At 43.4% G+C, this 14,067-nt stretch overlaps 1 protein-coding gene across 1 annotated transcript; it reads right to left on the minus strand.

The window, feature by feature from the left end:
- Positions 1-906: 906 nt before the first annotated feature.
- On the minus strand, positions 907-5,781 carry LOC119276407 (protein DEHYDRATION-INDUCED 19 homolog 2). Its single transcript, XM_037557462.1, has 5 exons — positions 5,524-5,781; positions 5,284-5,441; positions 2,459-2,536; positions 2,054-2,322; positions 907-1,457 (listed from the first exon to the last, which is right to left on the minus strand). The coding sequence occupies exons 1-5, from the start codon at positions 5,603-5,605 to the stop codon at positions 1,352-1,354; spliced, it is 693 nt and encodes a 230-aa protein (XP_037413359.1). The 5' UTR covers positions 5,606-5,781; the 3' UTR covers positions 907-1,351.
- Positions 5,782-14,067: the final 8,286 nt, after the last annotated feature.

Consider the following 14,067-nt stretch of genomic DNA (forward strand, 5'->3'; position numbering starts at 1 on the left):
AAAAAAAAACAGAATGGCGAATGACATGTTGCAACAATTGGGAAATTAAATGGATGTGCCAGGTCCAAACCTCAGCACAAATATCAATCCAAGATTTTGTGCGGGTACCCCCTTTCCATTTACTTGCATAACGAAATACAAAGTTACGGACAGCTCTGAAGGAAAAGAAGAATTGAGTTGGATGCATTATCAGGAAACCCACAATAAAAGGGACCAAACAGAACACACAATGTCGAAGGGAGATTGTTTAGTTTCTTCTCAAAAGGTTTGCCTTATCACGAGCTAGCCAATGGCCCAGCAGATGGCTCCCACTGGAAAGTAAACATAACACCAAGCATAGAATTGCCGCACATTGTTAGGACATGGCTACAGGGCATGGGAGAAAAGGTGTTGCACCGACTCATGGTGATCACAAAACGAACAAACATTATTGCCAGGCCATTTTTCTTTTGCATCACATACCTAATAGGTATAGCATTTTGAAAGGGCTGCCAAAGAAATTTTTGAATTTTCAAAGGATTTTTTGCCCTCCAAATCCACTGAAAGTTAGCCCCCATGCACATCATTCTCCATCTGGTGCATAGACCTGGTAGTGAACACGTCCCTTTTAGTAAATATCAGGTTCAGCTTTTCTAGGTAAGGTTTTCAATCTACAGCAGAGAAGTTGCAGTTAGATGTACAGCTTCGTCGCCGAGTCTCTGAATTTCGTTCCGGTGCATATATAACAGAGAAGCTGCAATTAGATATACAGCTTCGATTGGCATGCTATCTATCAAGTTTGCTATCAGATGGAGACCCAACACGTGAAACCAAGCGGTGAAAGAGTATGAGATGTACTAACCATCAAGAGATAAGAAACTAATTGGCCAATCTATTTCATTTCAGTTTACATCTGAAACAGCAAGAAATGTTAAATTCACTCCATTCCCTTTCCTCAAATGTCAAATGTACCACAATCGAATATATACAGAAAGCATCAAAGCAATCTCACATACTAAGGATGAGATGAGTTTACAACACACTTATTACATTGATGAAACAGAATATAATCTAATACATGACGAGTAGCTCGCCCCTCTTTTGTATATGCACAACGCCACTAAGGATAGTATCCCCATTTATTCCATGTGGAAAGCTGCAACACAAGGCCTTCCTCCACTATTCTCATGATGCGCTCTCGGCAAGGCATACATAAATACATATACATTCATAACTGGATGGACCTCCGGTTGGTCGTTAACGCCTGTGAGCGGCAGTGGCTGCATGAACAAGGTTGCAGCGCTCTAGATAAATTCTCTTGTGCTGAGCGTCCTGGACTATGTCATGCAACCACTATCAAAGTCGATCTCCCTTACATGGTATCATCATCAAATATTGTGGAAAGCACAAGCCCACGGGCAAATGCACTCCTCTGAGCCCTCTCCTTCTGATCCTTCTCGGACAGAGATGTTTCAGCTCTGTAAATTCACCACAGACATTCAATCAAATATTTGATAACAAGAACTATTAAACTACAGCAAAACATACATTTCAAAACTCAAAAGGTACAACTTGCCTACATTTGGTACTGAGAAATGATTTAAAAATTCTGATGAGCAACAAATCATCAAAAACCATAAGGCACATAACATTAATCATCAGTATGAAACATACGGATGGGTAGACTATTATGATATACGGCACATGATTAAGTTAAAGCTAGTGTTTTCTTGGACAAATATCTTCAAAATCAAATGATGCCAAGCAGATTAAAGAATAAATCATGCTCATACTAACAGCGTAAAAGGGACAAGTAATACGTCAAAAAGGTAACCACGTAACCATAACAGACAATGTACTATACAATTGATAACAATGACAAAAACTAATTGGCATCAAGGCTTTGCCATTTTATGCATGCTTAGAGGGCATAAAAAGCGGTACTGGCTATGCACAAGGACAGCGCACAATGTAGAATGTGGAAATCTATCATCCACTGAGCAGAGATAGTAGTATCGTGGCAAAGAAGGAGCGGAGTGAGGCAGCAGAAAGAACAAAGCTTGAGGTGACATACCTCTCTACGACCTTTTCATCTGGGAATTTATTTAGCAAAAATGTTTTGTCAGATGAGTCGGAACGAAAATCTTTCGATGGTTCAGCCACAGGCAAACTACAAATTAAAGATTGCAAAAATGGATCAGGGGCTGCAGCGGGAGGATTAGATACATAGGATGATCCACCAAGAAAGGACTGCAAACTGCCGTCTCTTAAATCCTTTCTCAACAAAGACAGCAAAGAATGGGACCCGGAAGATACTTTTCGGACTCTGCGCCTGCGTTGCATGTATTCTTCATTAAGGAAAGCAATGAATAAATTGTCTTCCAATAGAAACCATGTATTCTGAAGAGGACACATTGTAATATGGTAAAGTCACTAGTACTCATTGGCAGCAGTACAGTGTGAATAAAGAAAAGGATATCTTGAAGTAACTTCCATGCTGCATTGTCAAGTGGCCTATCAAGTCCACCCCAACCCTTGTAGCACAGATGGGGCATACCTGAAAGGTTAGTTCATAAAATTCCATGAGTGCTTATTATTTGAATTCATCAAACAGTTATGCTCACACAAGCAAGGACACAAGGTGAGCACGGTGTCACAATGAAGTCCTACAAGAAAAGAAAACTAAACTGCCAATTATGCCTAATACAGGTAAAAATGAACTACTCCCTCTGTCCCATAATATAAGACGTTTTTTGAAGGACAGAGGGAGTACGTTTTAGTTTAACTCTCTCTAGGCTTACAGTCCAAGTAAACTCAAGGTAACCCAGCAAAACACGCATTAATTTATATTCTAAGTGTAATAATAAAACAAGAAACTTAACTCTCTAGTGTCCCTAAACAGTAAATGTGAGTCCCAATGTAGAAAACCAGGTAGCAATCGCGAACCATAAAAAGTTAAGTACCACTCTTTTTATTCTATAGATAACTCTACTCCGCACCACACACAAATTAATCAGTGTGACACAACTTTTACTCAATGAAATGTGCAAGAACCATGTATCCAAACTCTCAACTAACGAACATAGCTAGCCTAGCAACTATATCTCAAACAACATAACCTACGTTGCATGGATACTTGGATACGTATCGGATACGCGATACGGGGATACGCCCGATACGTCAATTTTCTAAAAACATGAATACGGAGATACGTTTATATATAGATAATACATATATTATTTATTAAAAATAGGGGGAAAAAATAAGGAGCTTCCAGGTCAAAGAATGCCTCAGTAGGATTAGCCCTTTCTTTTCTTGCACTTGGTCCACTTTCATCAATTAGCAGTGGGATTTTCTTAGGTTTGTTGTTCCAATCAGTGCATCGTCTCTATCTTGCTCACATCTCAATTGAGTAAGAACATTGCCAGTTATGTTTTGATATGAACTCATGCCCATCTTGGGAATTTTCAAAAGGTGTGCGGTTACTATTGAGGGGATTTCACATCGAACAAGAGGTTTGAGGTATCCAAAACGTATCGCAGAAGTATCCCCGGAGTATCAAACATTATATTCTTTTTTTAAAATTAAAAAATCAACGGATACTTACGGGATACGTATCGGGCCGTATCGGGGCAGTATCCGAGTATCGGGGCAGTATCCGACAGGATACACACGCTTTCTGAAGTATCCGCGCAACATAGAACATAACATATTTAATAATGCACGCCCTACTTTGAAGGAGAAGGATGATCTTCTACAATTCAGAGAGCTTAGAACTTGAGTTCTTAACAAGAAAAACAATTACTCAAACTGAAGAGAGGAATAATACATGGCACCTAAGAGGGCCCGAGACTAAGAACAGGAAACTAAAATTTTGTAAAGAGAAATTCTAAAAAGGAACTTGTATAGCCAGTAGTGAATCTATCAGGTGGGCTTCGACAGCCTAGCCTCTGATTTTTCCAGGAAAAAGGCATATATGCATAAGCAAAGCAATCATGGGAGATAATCACAAAAGGGATCATGTTAATACGTGTGGCATTGCCTACACAGTTCTGGGCAATGCAAGCGGCGCTTGGGCCTTAGTGCCTATGGCCCGCCCAACAGCTAGCCTGTGTTGAACCCCTCTCTCGTCATCGCGTGCCGCACAACACGTTGGCATCCAGAGGCCGTGTAGCAGGGGAGGCGAGCAGTGGCCTGTAGCTATACGAGATTTTCTTGATTCAAGCAACTTCTTTTCTTTCCAAATTCAGTATTAGTAAATATATTTGACTAGCTGAGATACTTCTTCGGTCCTAAAATATAGCACATGTTTCTCAAGATTATCTTTGATCAAGAATCTAATTGGTCAACCATATGTGGATTGTGTGATTCAAAAATGAGATTGTTGGAATCATGTTGAAATGAACTTTTGAATAATACCGATTTCGTATAAGTTAATCCAAAAATAATAACTGATTAGTCAAAGATATATCTCAAAAAACGGCACACCTTATATTTGAGACCGAGTCAGCTATATGGTAAGAATTTTACCAAAGTTGATGGTTGTTGTTGAGAAGTTACCACTTCACACTTTCATTGCTAATATTAGGAGAAAGTGAGGAATTTCGGTGATGTCATGATTATTTGATGATAAAATTTAAATTCAACAAACCTACATTTGATGTTTATTTCTTCGATTCGGATTAGTGTATTAAGCTTTGAGCATATTCTCCACTGTGTACTGACAATCTTATTGGCCAGCCATAACACAAAACTGTTTCAGCTAGTTGCATAACTCAACTCGAGAACCAACAATACCTAATACTCCTACAACCCAAGGGAACTACATTCCAAAACCAAACTGACCAAAATTCCCAAGAGCCATAAAGACTCCTGTAGGAACGCCAGAGGCCAACCACATCCCGCAATTCCAACCAGCAACACCATAAAGAAACTCTCTGTCAAGGGAGCAGGTTCCTAAAGTGTTCCAACGCAGCCACCCAAAAGGGAACTTGATTTCTACATTTCCAACCCGAACTACCACAGACAAACAAGAATTCTCCAGCAGAACATTCAAGAATCTCATCTTTTCAGCAATCTACAAAGCAGTAAACCTATTCCATATCAAAATTACAAGAACAATGGATTTTCCGAACCACTAAAACGTATGGGTTCCTTAATTGCACCATTATCAACATTTCCGTCCTCAAGCGTGACGCATCCTAACAATACTTGGCGTAAAATGTCCCATTTCGGCTAAAATTATCTCAACGGCTCAAACGGGACCCGACCAAGCGAATCATCAGAAAGGGCGACGCGACATACCCCGCTCTTGGCCTCGACGGCGTGCTCGTCGTCGATGTGGCAGCAGAGCCCGACGAAGTCGAAGTCCTCGCCGCAAAAGGGGCAGTTGTAGGCCTCCGCCCCGCGCGCCTCCACCTCGTCCCCGCCGGCGTCCGCGTCGTCGAACCCCATGTACAGATCTGACGTGCGACCACAGCGAAATCACGCATCAGCCCCAACGTCGAATTAAAAAGGCGAAATCAGCCGATCGATCGATCGTACCGTAGCGGGACTGCAGGCGCCTCGCGGCGGCGGCGGAGGAGGAGGTGGAGGAGGAGCGGCCCCACGCGTCACCGGAATCCATGGCGGAATTGGACGAAACCCTAGCCTCGCCTCGCCTCTCTCTCTCCTTTCCCCTTTTGTGCTGGTGAATTCTTTTTTGGCTTTCCAGGCTTTTCTGTCCGCTCCTCTCTTTCCACTGCTTCGGTGTGCGCGCGAGCGAGCGTGCGGTGTTTGTTGGCCGTTTGCTCCGGTGTGGGTCGGTGCGTGTGAGTGATTGGAATGAATTATGGGACGGAAAGGTGGGGGGAGGGTGGTAGTTGGTGGCTGCCTGCACCTGGTCTACGGTGAGCCACTGGTAACTGCACGGTGGGGCCTCGCTGTCAGCGGTGGTATTTTTGGTGAGATTCTGTCACTGATGGTTGGTGCTGCGAAATGGTTGCAGCGTAGCAAGGGGGCTTAGGGCTACAAATGTGGGAAATCGGAATTTCTAGCGATTTGAGAAGTATTTCCTGATTCTATTTTCTCGGTTAAAACCAGATTAAAAACACAGTTTTTTGACTTTTCTGGATTAGTATAAATATATACATTCACGTACATGCAACCCAACAAAAAGGATTGGGGTTGTGAAGGAGCAAGAAGAAGTGACTAGATACAGAAGACACAAGAAGCTTCAAACGGTGACGGATGGCACCAACAACCGGCAAGGGTTGAATCAACCCGAGTCAAACCGACTTAGCCAGACATGGGAAAATTCGAACCAAGCCTTACTTATCACAGGCCCGGGACGCCTTGCCAGCCCAGTTGCCAGAGTCTACCTAAACCATCTCATGAACTTGCACGGATGCCCAATTCCCATGTTCCATCTTGCATGTTTCTCGATCCCCCGATGCCACACGCTTGTTGCCGCCGATGTCCCCGGCCTTCGTGTTAGACCCTGACAAACTAAAGCTCAGAAGATGCCTTGAAGTCACAAAATAGAGTGCAAAGTAGCAGTCTTATGATGAGAAAGTCTAGGGTTTGCGCCAATCTCTGGTATGCCAATTAAGGGTGTGTTTGGTTTCTGTCATCAAGTGGAACGGCACGGGTCGGGTCCTTCCCGAAGACCCATTCCTCGTTTGGATCGTCGAAGGAACCGGAACCAACCGATTCAAGGGAATGGCATATTCCCTGATTATTCATCCCAAGCGGTCTCTCGAAATCGAGCGGACCACGCGGAACCGCCCGTTCCCACGACCTCACTCCCCTGCTACACAGACCAATGAAGTCGCGTGCTACTTCTTGAGTTTGCGTTGGTTTTTTCCTTGAAGAGGAAAGGGTGATGCAGCAAAGTAGAGATAAATATTTTCCTCGGTTAGAGAACCAAGGTATCAATCCAATAGGAGACAACGCACAAATCACCAATACCTGCAGAAACAATCAAACACTTTGCACCCAACGCGATAAAGGGGTTGTCAATCCCTTCAAGGTCACTTGCAAAAGTGAGACCCGATAAAGATAGATAAGACTAAACAAAAGATAAAGTAAATGTTTTTGAGGTTTTTTGGTTTATAGATCGGAAAGTAAAAGATTACAAAATAGTAGATTGGAAACTTATATGATGGAAAATAGATCCGGGGGCCATATGTTTCACTAGAGACTTCTCTCAAGATAGCAAATAATACGGTGGGTGAACAAATTACTGTCGAGCAATTGATAGAAAAGCGCAAAGTTATGACGATGTCCAAGGCAATGATTATGAAATATAGGCATCATGTCCGTGTCAAATAGACCGACTCCTTCCTGCATCTACTACTATTACTCCACACATCGACTGACTCCTGCCCACATCTAGAGTACTAAGTTCATGAAGAACAGAGTAACGCTTTAAGTAAGATGACATGATGTAGAGGAATAAACTCAAGCAATATGATGTAAACCCCATCTTTTTATCCTTGATGACAATAATACAATACTGTAGGATCGAAAGTATGTCTAGAGGGGGGTAATTAGACTACTTGACCAAATAAAAATCTAGCCTTTTCCCAATTTTAATTCTTGGCAGATTTTAGCAACTCAGCACAAGTCAAGAAAACAACCTACACATGCAATTCTAAGAGTATAGCAGCGGAATATAAAACAATTGCATATGAAGGTAAAATGGAGGAGTTTGGAGGGAGCAAACGCAACGTAGACACGGAGATTTTTAGCGTGGTTCAACCCACGAAGGGTAACGGTTGCGTGAGTTCACGGAGGGCTCCACCCACGAAGGGTCCATGAAGAAGCAACCTTGTCTATCCCACCATGGCCATCGCCCACGAAGGACTTGCCTCACTAGGGTAGATCTTCACGAAGTAGGCGATCTCCTTGCCTGTACAAACTCCTTGGTTCAACTTCACAATCTTGACGGAGCCTCCCAAGTGACACCTAACCAATCTAGGAGACACCACTCTCCAAGAGCTAACAAATGATGTGTTGATGATGAACTCATTGCTCTTGTGCTTCAAATGATAGTCTCATTGTTGTGGTGCTATCGCAATTGCATATGAAGGTAAAATGGAGGAGTTTGGAGGGAGCAAACGCAATGTAGACACGAAGATTTTTGGCGTGGTTCCGATAGGTGGTGCTATCGTACATCCGCATTGATGGAGACTTCAACCCACGAAGAGTAACGGTTGCGCGAGTCCACGGAGGGCTCCACCCACGAAGGGTCCACGAAGAAGCAACCTTGTCTATCCCACCATGGCCATCGCCCACGAAGGACTTGCCTCACTAGGGTATATCTTCACGAAGTAGGCGATCTCCTTGCCCGTACAAACTCCTTGGTTCAACTCCACAATCTTGACGGAGCCTCCCAAGTGACACCTAACCAATCTAGGAGACACCACTTTCCAAGAGGTAACAAATGGTGTGTTGATGATGAACTCCTTGCTCTTGTGCTTCAAATGATAGTCTCCCCAACACTCAACTCTCTCTCATAGGATAGGATTTGGTGGAAAGATGATTTGAGTGGAAAGCAACTTGGGGAAGGCTAGAAATCAAGATTTATGTGGTTGGAATGAATTATCTTGACCTCAACACAAGTGTAGGTGGTTCTCTCTCAAAAAATGTATGTTGGAAGTGTAGGCATGTTCTGATGGCTCTCTCCATGAATGAAGAGAGGTTGGAGGGGTATATATAGCCTCCACACAAAATCTAACCGTTACACACAAATCACCAAACTCGGTGGGACCGAATCATACAACTCGGTCAGACCAATTTAGTTCATAATGTGACCGTTAGGGTTTTCGGTGGGACTGACTTGTCAACTCGGTGGGACCAATATCATTAGGGTTAGGGCATAACATAATCTTGGTGAGACCGATTACACAAACTCGGTGAGACCGATTTTGGTAATAGACTAACCAGAGAGTTGGTCAGGCAATCTCGGTGGGACCGATTCGCTCTCCCGGTAGGACCGAAACGTTACGAAAGGGAAACAAAGAGTTTGCATTGCAATCTCGGTGGGACCGATCGCTCATCTTGGTTGGACCGAAACATTACGAAGGGAAATAGAGAGATTACAATCCCATCTCGGTGAGACCGAGATCCCTATCGGTGGGCCGAAAAGACTAGGGTTTCTGGCAGTGGCTATGTCAAGTGAACTCGGTGGCGCCGGATAGATCAAATCGGTGGGGCTGAGTTTGACTTTTTGTTTGGGATATATTTGGATATGAGAAAGTGGTTGAGGGTTGTGGAGCATATCACTAAGCACTTTGAGCAAGAACCTCATTAAGCAACACCTCATCCCCTCTTAATAGTATTGGCTTTTCCTATGGACTCAATGTAATCTTGGATCACTAAAAATGAAATCTAGAGTCTTGTGCTTTGAGCTTGAGCCAATCCTTTTGTCCTTAGCATTTTGAGGGGTCCACTTTCTAATCCATGCCATGCCAATCATTGAGCTTTTTCTGAAATATTTATCTTCAAGTAGCATTAGCTCAATGAGCTATATGTTGTTAAGGATTACCAAAACCACCCAGGGATAGTTGCACTTTCAATCTCCCCCTTTTTGGTAATTGATGACAACATATAGATCAAAGCTTCAACAAATGATTATAAGATTGAAAAACACCGTCGCTTTGAGAAGTATGTGATAAGCAAGAGCTCCCCCTAAATTTGTGCATTATTTAAAATTTGCTTTTGAATGCAAATGCACAATCAATTAAGATCATGGGTTACTCTTCCATGTCACATACATCTTGGTGGATTGCTCAAAATGATAGAAATTAAAAGCATGCACTCATCACCAAGCAAGTGAATGATCATATATGGAATATAAAGGATAGCATCATTCAACCAAACATTAAGGTAGCATATGATCAACCACATGATCATATAAGTATCTCACAAGGACACAAAGTATCTTACACAAGCACACAATAAAGTAGTTCAACCAAAATAGAAAGAGAGATAAAAAGCAAGACACTCTCTCTCAAAGCCTATGATCTATACATATTTCTCCCCCTTTGGCAACAAGTTACCAAAAAGTTTGAAAATGCATAGTGCTAAACGTCTCTCAGGCTTGGCCTTTGGGAGGTGGTGTAGATAGAACTCCAAGGACGAAGGCTTCCGATGAAGTAGTTGGAGCTGATGGAGTGGGTGCTGGAGGTGTGGCACTGGAGCTGTAGCTGCTGGTGCTGACACTGAAGCTCTAGCATTTGAGACTGGCACTGCAGCAGACCTTGGACCTCGTGGCACACACTTAAAAGCATCAGTGGTTGCTTTTCCTCTCCTCTCCTCTGCTTCCTCCTGAAGCTGATCAACTGCAGTCTGAATCTCAGTCACCTTCAGATCAAGATCATAGAATTTTGTTTCCACCATCCTCTCCAGGCTCTCCTGATTCTGAGTCGGGGTGGCCAAGCCCTTCTCAATCCTCGGTGTAGCTTGAATCAGATAGCCTAACTGATCTTGCTTGCTCTTCAGGAAGACTCGAGATGCCTCTTCAACACTTGGCATTTGGCCAGCTTTCTCAGCCTTTTCCTTGGCTCTCTTCTCCTGGACTTGAGGTGATGATGGTTCTTCATCATTCATCACAACAGTGTTGTCTTCAAACTCAGGATATAGAGGTAGATGCTCCTTGTCCAGCAAGTAAGTTCCTGTGCCCATTTTAGAGTTGATGAGCTCCTGAATGTGTGGAGCATATCCACAACTCCTCTTTTGATCAGCAGCAATCCTTTTGATCGTTTCTACAATCAAGCTCATAACTTTGAACTTCTAGGGGACATCAAAAATTTGTAGCATGTTGATGGAGTGCCCTCGGATCATCTTGTGTTCTCCTGACTTGGGTAGCAATGTGTGCCTTAAGATCCAGTTAATGGTAGGCAGACCAGACAACATATAGTGTACATATCCAAACTTATGTGTTTCTAAAGCCTTATCAAGGATCTCCTTGTACATGTTTGCCATTGAGTCGTGGTCTTTGTTCTTGGTGGCATACACATCCAAGTCATCTTCATATTCCTTTGGGGCATTGATTAGCTTGGCCCACTCATCAACTGTGGACTGGTACCTAGTACCCTCAGACATCCAAACTATCCTCCCATCTGGATAGAAGTGGGCAGTGGAGTAGAACTGCATGATCAACTTAACATTCCATTTGGTGAGTTTTTTATCCAACGAATTCATCTACTCCACAAGCCTTAAAGCTGTCATACACTCCAGGGAAGTGATCTTCATTTTCCCGAGATGAACTCCCAATCCACCCATTTCATGTCACACTATGGGCTTCTTGTCAAGCAGAATGGTCTCATAGAAATCTTGTTGTTCCTTTGTATGGAACCTATAGTCAACTGCAGTCCTCCTCCTAATGGCATAGGGATCAGACTGTCTCCACAACCTCAATCTTGCATCTTTCCCGATGTGCATGTCCTCAACGAATGGGTGAGCATCATTGTGGTCAGGAATTTTGGGCTTCAACTTCCTCAAGACAAGAGAATCATCATCTTCTTCTTCAGCTTTAGGCACCGGGGCCTTGTTCTTCTCCTCAGCATGTATACTCCTGGTGTTCCTCTTGGGTTTTGGGGGTTTCTGAGCAACAACCTTGGGAGTAGACTTTGGCTTAGATGGAGCAGCCCCTGACTTGATTGCATCTCCCATAAGTTTCTGAGCCTTAGGAGCTGGTGCAACATCCTCTTCCTCCTCCTTTTCTTCTGAATCTCTCATAATGGAGGATCTACCATGTACTATGGAAGTGGTCTTCTTGACCCTTTCTTTTTTTTTCTTTCCTTCTCCAGCAGCCTCTCTAGTTGGCTTGGAGGTTTCAGCAGTTGAGGCTCTAACTTTTAAGGTTGGCACCCTCTTGGTAGGGGCCTTTTTGTGCAATCCAGGCTTAGTTGATGCAACTGTGCCATACTCTTTCTTCAGCACCTTTTTCTTGGAGCTGACTTCTTTCTCAACAACCACATAATCCTCATCCTCAGAATCTGAGGTCTTCTTCTTCCTTGTTCTGGTGGCTGCCTTGGGCAAGTTGCTTGGTGTGCTCCTGCTGCCCTCATCAGAAGTGCTAGAGGGACTAGTGCCCTCACTCATATGAACCTGCTCCTCAGACTTATTCTGGCTCTCACTTTGATCAGACATCTTGCAGGCAAACTGTCAGCAGACCCTGTGAATAGATTGTAGATGGGGTAGAGTAGATGAGCATCACAAAGTGCAGAATTTTTGCAAAATAGATGACTTAAAAACTTAGTTTTAGTTCTTCATAGAAAGCATTTCGGATCTACCGATTTGTAAACTCGGTGATACCGAAGCAGCTTTTGGAACCTAAACTAGTGAACTCGGTCAGACCGAGTCACGGTTCGGTGGCACCGAGACTGCTAGGGTTTCACAGAGAATCGAACTCGGTCACACCAATTTGCAATTTTCGGTCAGACCGAAAACGCATGTGCAATGGCCTAAGCCAAATCGGTGAGACCGATTTCTACAACTCGGTCGGTCCGAGATGAGTTCGGCGGAGACCTAACCCTAAATTTTCAAATCAAATCTAATCTACGGGATGCTTTCACTGGACATGATGATTTCATACGTGGCAAGAATCATGGCAAAGCAATGTGCTACGAATCGGAGTTAAGGAATAGCACAAAGATTAAGTTCATACCCTACTTCAACGGTGAACTTGCTACAACGGCAACAGCGGTGCAGATTGCCGTTAACGGCGACGGAGACCAGCGGCGGGAGGTCGCTGGCGGCGAGAGGACAATCCGGAGACCCGAGGAGGCAGAGCAGGTCACGCGCAGGTGAAAGGTTTCGAATTTTTTTTCCAACATTTGACCCGTCAGTATATATAACCTAACCCTGTCAGTGTGACCGAGTGGAACAACTCGGTGGCACCGACATGCAGAACTGCAAGCGGTTACTACAACTCAGTGTGACCAAAAAATTCTAATCGGTTGCACCGAGATTGAAAACCTAGATCAACTTAGTGATCTTGGTGTGACCAAAATGGATGACTCGATCATACCGAAATGCACAAAGAGGTTTTGGAAGTTTAAGTCTATGACGAATCGGGGACTCCGAGTGCTCCTCACATAGAGTGGTTCGAATCTGACTTGATCAAACTTTATGATGTAGCATGAATAGAGTTTGAGACGAGGAAAGCATAGATAGCTAGAGGGTTTCTTAGGCATTCTTGTCCATCCATTTGGCAAAAGAGAAAAGGCCGAACAATCAAAGCAACAAATGGATGTCCTTGAATGAGTAAAATATGCAACCAACATGCTCAGACAATAAGATGGCAAAAGAAATATGTGACAAAGCATGCACAAACACTCTAGCATCTATCAAGCAATTTGGCGATGACTAGGTCATCTATATATGAGTATATTGACTTAGGAGTCAAATGAGAATATTTGATCGTAGGTCATACTCATCGTTTAGGCATAAGTGGGGTTGCCACTTTTAGATAAAGCATTATTGTGTTCACACCATTAGAGTTACTTTAGCTCAGTTGATTAGAGTAAAGCTCTCCCTAGATGTGATATCCTCCCTTAAGAGGGATGAACTAACCTTGGATTCTGTCAATGATGACTTCATGTGTTTGATACGTCTCCAATGTATCTATAATTTATGAAATATTCATGCTATTATATTATCAACCTTGGATGTTTATATGCATTTACATGCTATTTTATATGATTTTTGGGACTAACCTATTAACCTAGTGCCTAGTGCCAGTTTCTATTTTTTTCCTTGTTATTGAGTTTTACAGAAAAGGTATATCAAACGGAGTCCAATTGACGTGCCAATTTTTGATGATTTTTTATGGACCACAAGAAGACCCCGAAGTAAAAGAGTTGGGCCAGGAGAGTCCCGGGGCATCCACGAGGGTGGGGGGCGCCGCCCCCCCCCCCCACAGGCGTGTGGTCCTGCCTCATGGATGCCTCGGGCACCTCCTTGACGTGATACCAACGCCAAAAATTCCTACAAATACAGAAACCTCGGAAAATTAACCTAGATCGGGAGTTCCGCCGCCAGAAGCCTCCGTAGCCACCGAAAATCAATCTAGGCCCTCTCTGGTAGCCTGCCTGAGGG

The sequence above is a fragment of the Triticum dicoccoides genome, chromosome 1A (assembly GCF_002162155.2).
Source record: "Triticum dicoccoides isolate Atlit2015 ecotype Zavitan chromosome 1A, WEW_v2.0, whole genome shotgun sequence".
Classification (NCBI taxonomy): domain Eukaryota; kingdom Viridiplantae; phylum Streptophyta; class Magnoliopsida; order Poales; family Poaceae; genus Triticum; species Triticum dicoccoides.

What these genes read in the sequence shown, in the direction of transcription:
- LOC119276407 (XM_037557462.1), bottom strand. Translation starts at nt 5,605, where the DNA reads ATGGATTCCGGTGACGCGTGGGGCCGCTCCTCCTCCACCTCCTCCTCC. An exon ending in CCGTCGAGGCCAAGAGCGGG is followed by an intron (nt 2,537 to 5,283) that starts GTATGTCGCGTC and finishes CTAACCTTTCAG; the next exon opens with GTATGCCCCATCTGTGCTAC. An exon ending in AGCATGGAAGTTACTTCAAG is followed by an intron (nt 2,323 to 2,458) that starts ATATCCTTTTCT and finishes AATGAAGAATAC; the next exon opens with ATGCAACGCAGGCGCAGAGT.